General features: G+C 42.8%; 1 protein-coding gene across 3 annotated transcripts in view; it reads left to right on the forward strand.

Moving 5' to 3' along the window:
• The window catches only part of THRB (thyroid hormone receptor beta), a 422,642-nt gene that overhangs the window by 395,719 nt on the left and 17,939 nt on the right, over positions 1-8,984 (forward strand). For all 3 annotated transcript variants that reach the window (XM_004377378.2, XM_023732259.1, XM_023732258.1), the window contains 2 exons: positions 573-720; positions 3,770-3,975. In XM_004377378.2, coding sequence (XP_004377435.1) covers positions 573-720; positions 3,770-3,975 — 354 coding nt within the window. The remainder of the gene's footprint in view (positions 1-572; positions 721-3,769; positions 3,976-8,984) is intronic.

Raw genomic sequence — 8,984 nt, forward strand, 5'->3', positions numbered from 1 at the left:
AAGTATCACAAGTGTCCAGCTCTTTTATTCCCCAGTATAAAGGAGCAAACTTCTTCATGGCTTAACTTAGCCATATAATTATGGGACTCTGTGAAAAGAGATAATATAATTTATTTGTATTATTCAATGTTTAGAAAAAAATAAAAGCAAGCATCAGATTTGCCCATTAGCCTCTTTTCCCTGGATAAATGCTAAAAGATATTGAATCCGTGGTGCTATGATATCCCTTCAACACAGATTTAGAATTCCTCATATTCACTTTGAGCCAATTGTCTTATATTTCAGTATGCAGAGCTAAACCAAAAAACCAAACCCGTTACCGTCGAGTCGATTCCGACTCACAGTTACCCTATAGACAGAGTAGAACTGCCCCATAAGGTTTCCAGGGAGCAGCAAGTGGATTCGAACTGCTAACCTTTTGGTTAGCAGCTGAACTGTTAACCACTGTGCCACCAGGGTCCCATGTAGAGATAGAAGTCCAAAACAATTCGTGTCAGGGTCAGGTGGACTCAAAACTCTGGAGTCATTTATTTCTAGAAAATATGAAACTTGGTTCTTTCTTTTTCGTGTAGGGTTTCTTTAGAAGAACCATTCAGAAAAATCTCCATCCATCCTATTCCTGTAAATATGAAGGAAAATGTGTCATAGACAAAGTTACGCGAAACCAGTGCCAGGAATGTCGCTTTAAAAAATGCATCTATGTTGGCATGGCAACAGATTGTAAGTAGAACTTCTTCATTTGCTTCTTATTCAAGAAGTGTTGATTGGGGAAGGGTTTGGTTCAAGGAAATCAACCTGGCAGAAAAGAAGGCAGCAGCTCATGTGGGCAGAGGGGAGATATCTTGCTTTCCCACAGAACTCTCCTTCCCCACATCTAGCCTTGCCCAAAAAGAGAGGCGAGAGACGTTGCTAGATGGTCTTCATCTTGTGGTACTCTTTTCCTTCCTTCCCCTCTCTTGTCAACTCCTAACCCTCAAGGTAGCCAGATGATGGGAATACGAGAGAGCAGTTAAATTATCCCGGTCATGTTTGCAGGAGCTAATAGTTAGCGACACTCTGCTTGCGTCAGAGATTACAAATGAGAGGTGTTGTCCATTCACCTTGATAAGCTATAATTTTTACATACAGCATTCATGCAGTGACAGCCTCATGGACTAGTCCTAATATTTTTTAAAAGCAGAGACAGGAATTTATTTTTTGGACATTTTTGGGGATGGGGCACTGGCAGAAAACATCCAGTTCAGAAACTTCTAAATGTGAAGTTGAGTGCTAGTGCGTGAGTCATCCTGCAGTTGGTTGTTCGTGATATTTTTAGCCATAAAGATGTTTGAGCTGAAGTAGTCCTACCCAGTTTCCAAAGTGCCATAGCATATGGTGGTGAGATTAACCCTTGGTGTCTTTCTCCCCCACACCAGTCACTTTAATTAATCTAATAATAAAAATAATAATCACGACATGCAGAATGTGCGGCCTCCCTTTTGTCAGACATTAATGATTTCTACCGGCATAAATTTTAACACATCAATGAGAGGTTCCAACTTTTAGTTAAAAAAGAAGAAAGGAAGGAAAAAGAGAAGGAAGGAAGGAAGGGAATGAAGATTTTTCCTCATAAAAGAGGAAATAGGTGTAGCTCACTCTTGTGTGATAAACAGGATTCTCTCAGCTAGAACAGGGAATCTGTGGAATATTCTGGTTTTCCCATTTTAAAAAGTCAGAACGGGAATCTTAAGAAAGAAGGAGGGGTTGCATTAGGGTGTCACACTGGGAATCGAGGTAATCCCCACCTCTGACTGATGTATTCTTTGTCTATATCTTGTATAAGACATAGACAGTATGACTTATAAGGATACATGAGAAATGCTTGGCTATAAAGGAGACTGTAACACTATAATGAACTGTTAATATTAAATATCCATTTTTTCATTTTATTGAGAAGTTAAAGAAATACGTGTTTATGAGGGTAAAATATTTGGAGTGTTAATCCGATTGAGTCCACTTTACTTCCTTGCAAAGGATTATAAAAGCTCAGGTTTTGTCATCAGAAAACTTGCGTTAAAGTCCCAGATCTGCCACTACTAGCTGTGTGACTATCTGAATTCCCTACCCATGAAATTGTCACCTACCCCATAGGGTTGTTTTCAGAATTAAATCAGATAATGCATGTCAAGTGCAAGAATACCTGGCACACTTTTGAAAAACGGGAGCAGAGAGTATTATTATCCATTCCTCCCCCTCTTTAGTAAATGAACCAGAATGACTTATCAGAGCTCCTTCATATCTTCCACACTTGTAAACACTCACATGACTTTGACTATCCAATCAAATCTAGACGATCTGGAATTTAATTATTCCCTTTGTGGATTAACTGGGCACCTTGATGCTTTTCTTCCTGCTGCATCTACTGTTTTCTTTTCCTACCAAGTCACATCTTCATCAGGAAATGGCCCTAGGACAATAACTCCGGGTGGTGTGGTAAAACTGGAGTCAGGAGTTCTGGGTCTTTCCTTGGCTCTGCCATGAATTTACTGTGTGATCTGGGGCAAGTCACAACCTCTCTGGATCAATTTCCTCCTCTGTGAAATGAGTTGGACTAGGTAATAGCTAAGGTTCATTCCAGTTCTAAAATACTATAACCTGTGATATAGTAAGAGTCTGGTGAAATGGTTCACGTTGAAAGTTAATCACAGCAGGTTTCTTGCTACCTGTCCTTCTTATTTCCCTTTTGCATAAATGATATAAGTCATGGCTACATTTATTGAGCACTTATGGTATAGCAGGTACACCTTATACATTATCACAGTGAATATCCTGTGAAATGGGGATTATTGCTCTCATTTTATACATGAATCAATAAAAGCTCAGAGAGCCTCAGTAACTTGCCAGATGTCACACAGTTAGAATTCGGTAGTGTCAGGACTCAAACCCAAGTCCTTCTAGATTCCAGAGCCTGGGCTCTTTGACCACCAATTGAGGGTTGACCAGGTCGAAAATAATGCAAAGTGAGTAGCTGTGAGGCCTTTGATAGACCCAGTCACATTCCAGTTAGCCCTTAAGGGAGCCATGAAGAGTTGAGGTCCTGTTTCCTTAGAGGAGGGGATCCTGAGCTTCCCATTTATCAGTCCAGAACTTTTCTTTAACCTAAAGTTCTCCTTTAAAAAAAAAAAAAATCAATTACTATCGAATTGACTCCAACTTATGGCAACTCCATGTGTTTCAAAGTAGAATTGTGCTCCATAGGGTTTTCAATAGCTGATTTTTCAGAACTAGATTGCCAGGCTACCCAGGTTGCCTCTGGGTGGACTCGAACCTCCAGCCTTTCAGTTAGCAGCTGAGCATGTAAACCATTTGCATCACCCAGGGACTCTAAAATTCTCCTTAGAGAGACTCATTTTAGGGAAGGAAGGGAGGAACAGAATCCCTAAGAGTGAACTCAGATGACTGACTAGACACATTTGTCTGTGTTCTTGTGGGTAGTATTAGATTTTTCCTCTCTCTGCTTCCCTCTGATTTAGGGTCACCTTTTTTGGAGTTGAGGTGCCCAGTGTCCAAGTTTGCTCAGAGCTTTGTTTCGAAAAACTAGCCAGACCTTGGGAGTTCAACAACGGGGCTCAGTGTTGGGAAATGGCTCGTCAAGGGCAAACGGAAGTCCAATGTGTGGTTCCACCTCGCAGGCCCACTGAGCTGTCCCTGTTGAAGTGGGCCCACCCCTGAGGCCCCATGAGCGGGGGTAGTATTTGTGTGTTTTGTCTCATCTTTCTCCCCCTCTCAGTGGTGCTGGATGACAGCAAGCGGCTGGCAAAGAGAAAACTGATTGAGGAGAACCGGGAGAAGAGGCGGCGGGAAGAGCTGCAGAAATCCATGGGGCACAAGCCGGAGCCCACAGACGAGGAATGGGAGCTTATCAAAACCGTCACCGAAGCCCACGTGGCCACCAATGCCCAAGGCAGCCACTGGAAGCAGAAGCGGAAATTCCTGGTAAGGCTTCCTTGCACAGCTGAATGTGGGCTGCATGCCGGGTGTTTTCTAACTCAACCACTTAGTCCTCGTAACAATCCTGGGTGGCTGGGATTACTGCTCCCATTTTATTGAGAAGGAAACTTCAGGTCTGAGAGCACAAGTAACTTGCAGAGCCAGGATTTGAAGCCAGCTCAGTATGAGAACAGAGGCCCCACCCACCTGATTGATTGAATTCTTAAGCAATTTCTTAGGCCACATTAACGCAATTTGCTTTTGCTATTGAGCAAGGCCAGCTCTGAAATAGCTAGTTAGTGACATTCTTTATCTGCCAGCTTTTCCTTTTTATACCCATTTCTTCCCTCAGTTGCTGAGTTTACTCATGCTTATTCCCCTAAACTCTATCCCCTTTAAAATAATCCCTAAAATGAAGTGTCCTCAAATGTATTTTTATGTCAACAGAGATAAAAAAAAAAAAAAAAATATATTTTGGCTTAAAGTAAATGAACTTGGGTCCAGGAAGACAATGGGAGTGGAGAACCTGGCATCAGATATTCTCCGGGTCTATTTCTATCTCTAGGATACGTTAGAGCGCCTCCCCAGCAGAACAAGAAGATACAGATCTTTGTAACTCAACATCAACATTATAAAGGATAGCTTTTTTTTTTTTAATTATTAAAGCCACGTAACAACAACCTCAAAGGAAATTTGGGGAGTGGGGGAGTTTTACCCATAATCCACTTGCTCTCAAACTACTTTTTTCACTGTCCCAGTGAAGTGGGTTCTAACCCACTTTATGGATGGCCTCCTCTAACAGTAGTGTTAGCAGACACTTACATGGCCCTTACCATGTGCCAAGTACTATTCTAAGTGCTTTACATGTATTAACTCCCTATACCAACCCTGTAGGTAGATGCTGTTAATATTCCCAATTTACAGATGAGGGAATGAGGCAGAGAAATTTAGTCAACTTGCCCAGGCTCCTGCAGCTAGTTAATGGTGATGATGGGGGCAGCCCAGCTCCAAGTTCTGTACTCTTAACCACTACAGTTTGCAAATTCACCACCTATACAAACCCAAAAAGCCTCCTTAAAACATAAGCTATTTGGGTGGGAGGGGCAGCCTTTTAGGGTCTCCCACCCTGGGATACCTGCCGGGAAACTGAAAAATAATCATTCCCGATACAGCAGTTCTAATCCAATATATTTGTGGCACAGCAAGATAGAGTCCTGCCTAACCCAAGCCTAAGGCTGTCCTTTTCCCAAAAGTGTCATCCATAAACGGACATGGTGGAAACCACATCCAGTCCTGGCACTGCTGTCTGATTTCACAGTAGTGACCAAGCTGAGTTCTAAGAAAAGTGGAGGATTCAGGGCACATCCTGGACTCCTCCTAGGAATGTTATACTTTGATTTTCTTTACACCCCAAAAAAGGGTAGATACTAGTATAAAAAAATCAGTTTCCATGGCCACTATGGTACATCTTCCCAGACTCTAAAGATATGTTCTTTTATTTAAGCAACATTTATTCAGCAGGTGCTCTGTGCTAGGAAGTGAACAAGTCAGCCATGGTCCCTGGAGCTTACATTCTGGTGGCAGGAGACAGTAAGGGATAGACAATCAAAATAAGCATAGGTAGTAGTTTGCAGTGAAGGCAATGGTGTTATGGGACAGAGTGATTGTGAATTGGGGGTAAATAGGGTGGTCAGGGAAGGCCTCTCTGAGGAGGTGACATCGGAGCTGAGCCTGAAAGCTGAGAAATGAACTCTGTAAGGCAAAATATCATGAAACCTCTTCATACTTCGTGGTCTCTTCAGCAAAGATAGCACAATATCTAGTCATTAGAAACAGCCTTCAGGTCTGCACCTTTAACTCCAAGGCTTCTTTGGTCTTAGCATCTGTAGGAAGAACCAAAGAAGGTTTAGTACAGAATGGTTTGTCACCGTTTTTGTCAGGGTCATGAGGTTATCCATTCACAGGAGACCTTTCTTCCAGAAGCTGACATTTACAGAGTAACTATTTACTTGTCAATCCCTGCTCTCCTTCCCCTGTGCAACGGAAATTAAATGTATGTTTTGTAGACCCTTGATCTGTTCAAGAAATTCTCACTCTTGATCCAAATATGAGTACTGCTTCTCCAGAACATTGTTTCTTAGAAGTATGTGGAGGAGATCAGAAGGCCTCTACTGTCCCATCTGTCTCTACAATGAACTTCATTTCTGTCAGCCACTCCCCTTCTGTGCCGGGGCTCATGCCTGCAGCTCCATGGAGGAAGGACCATATTTCATTCACTATTGTCACCTCACTGTCCATCCCATATGTGGAAACTTGTGGTAGCTTGTCTTCATGATTGTCACCATCAAATTCTTTTCCTCCTGTATATGCAGCCATTTTCTCTCATTGAAAGGTAAAGTCTATTCCCCTAGCCCCTTGAATCTGGCTTGTGATTCCTGTAAACCGTGAGTATTGGCGGAAATAGTGCTTGAGTGACTTTTAAGGCTGGGTGATAAGAAGGCTTGCAGCTTCCACCTGGGTCTTTTGGAGGGGGAAGCTACCTGATCTCCCTGAAGGACGCCAACTGCCATAAAAAAAAATCCAACAACTCTGAGACGGCTATGCTATGAGGAAGCCCAAGCTAGCCCTGTGACAAGGCAATGTGGAAAGAAATTTCCAACCACCCCAGGCACAGGATGTGAGTAAAGAAGACTTTACTCAGATGATCCCAGACTCAACTGCCATTTGACAGCAGCTGTATGACAGACCGCAAATGAGAACCACCCACTTGAATCCATTAATCCCCAGAACTCTGAGAAATAATAAAAAATTGTCTTAAGTCACTAAGGTTTTGGGTGGTTTGCTACACTGAAATAGATACCAGAACAGAACTCAGTAAATATTTGTTAAACTGAACATACAACTCCACCAGCCCAACCTCTGAGATAGTACAGTTAATCCCTGTTGTCTCAGCCAATGTACATACTTACACACAGCCCTTGCAGAAAGGGGGACTCCAAGTAAGTATGTATGCTCAGGATGAAAATTTTACTTTTTGAGTGGTGAATTATTCCTGCAAGGACATTAAGAATCCAGAGTTAGAGACTGGCTTGCTGAATGGTAGCCATGTATTGAAAGATTTTCATTACTAAATAGCTTTCTACACATTATGATTTACACGGAGTCGGAATCGACACAACAGGTTTGGTGTTTTTTTGGTTGCTTTTGTTTGTTTTATATGACCAATACCCCTTTTTTGCTTACAACATTGCCATTTATTTTTAGGTGTTGAGGTCGCATCTTGTTCTGAAAAAGAATTTGAGGAGGCCTATTAATGGAGCCCTGGTGGCATAGTGGTTAAGAGCTCGGCTGCTAACCAAAAGGCCGGCAGTTCCAATCCACCAGCCACTCCTTGGAAACACGATGGGGCAGTTCTACTTTGTCTGATAGGGTTACTAGGAGTCAGAATTGACTCGATAGCAAAGGGTTTTTGGTTTTTTTGGGGGTTTTTTTTGGTTAATATATTAACAACAGTATTATAATACATCATAAGGGATTAAAAGTATACATTGTCATAGAAGCTAGAAGTATCAATTTATCTGGAATGGATAAGGAGCTTATTCACCAAAGAGAACTACTTCATCATTTTTCACCATAAGATCAGGACCCAAGTCAGAAATAGAGCCTAGTGGTTTTACCTGGGTTTCAAATATATCTTTGGATCCAAAGAAATGAGAGTCATTGACAAATGAGGAACTTTCGCAAAAGCCATGCAGATTTTCACGAATCCAAAGCCATTCTTCAAAACTATTTCCAAAAGCATTTAAATCACAAAGTTTTCTATTTTGTCCAATTCACTCAAATCTGTAGTGCTACAGAAATGCCCAGTTTAGCCACCAACACTTCCTGGTGATGGTGACAGTGACGATGAAAAGTTAACGTGGGCTACGAAGGGAACAAGTAACATCTGATGACAAGGAACGGAAAGTAGTGTCTCTCCACCAAGGGAACTCACTTCTACACTTCCCAGTGGTGGTGAGCCATTGGGTGTGGCCCAGATACCATACCAGCAACAAGATTGTCTGTTGGCCCCATGTTATTATTTCGCTCCCTTAGTTCACATGCAAAGGTGTGGCTTTGGATGGATTTTCCATCCAAGTATAAAACGTAACCTTTCAAGCTAGGCCGACCTGCCCTACTCTTCCCCCGGAAGAGCTACAGTTGGATTTCACACATTCCCATTTGGGGTAGCCTCAGAGAAGGTGCATAAGCAGAGGGTCAGGCAGCGTGAGTGATTTGGCCATGTGTGGTCTGTGGACAGGACTAAGTCAAGAAGACACCTAGCACCCTCTGTTATAGCCCATCAGAAGAAGGCAGGCAAAAGTGGTTATGTGTGTGACCACAGGAACCAGAGAGCCTGGGTTCAACGTCTGCCTTTGTTGCTTCTTAATTGTGTGACGTGGGGCAAGTTACCTCACCTCTCTAAGGCTCAACTGTCTTATGTCCTTACTGGATGTTATAAAAGCAATAGATATAAGGGGCCTAACAGTGCTTGGCATACTGTTAACACCCATGTCAGTGGTTACTACATATACTACCACCACCACCCTCATCAGCTTATCCCTGCTCACCACAGCAAAAAGGTAGACCTGAGTTATGCCCAAAGGCCCAAGGCCTTAAATCACTATCTACCTGGGTCTTCCAGCCCATCTTTGCATCTATGAATAAGCAGACAAAGGGAAACACCCCATCTGGCCTCACCTCACTTTGCATATGCCAAACAGCAGCCTTGTTCAAGCCTAGTCATCATCTCTGAGTCAGCCACTCTCAAAGAGGTCCACTGGCAACATTTCCCACACACCTTGAGCAATACTGGTGAGACAGTCAAAGCGCAAAGCCAGTTACTTGTGATTCGTGTAACACCAGCCTCCTCCAGTGCTAGGGGTGATGCACACTTGCTCACACACCTGAACCTCTCTTTTCATACCCCTCTACCCCAGATGAGCCACTCTGGGTTCCTTACTGTCCCCCACCCC

Source organism: Trichechus manatus, unplaced genomic scaffold (assembly GCF_000243295.1).
Source record: "Trichechus manatus latirostris isolate Lorelei unplaced genomic scaffold, TriManLat1.0 scaffold00049, whole genome shotgun sequence".
In the NCBI taxonomy this organism is placed as follows: domain Eukaryota; kingdom Metazoa; phylum Chordata; class Mammalia; order Sirenia; family Trichechidae; genus Trichechus; species Trichechus manatus.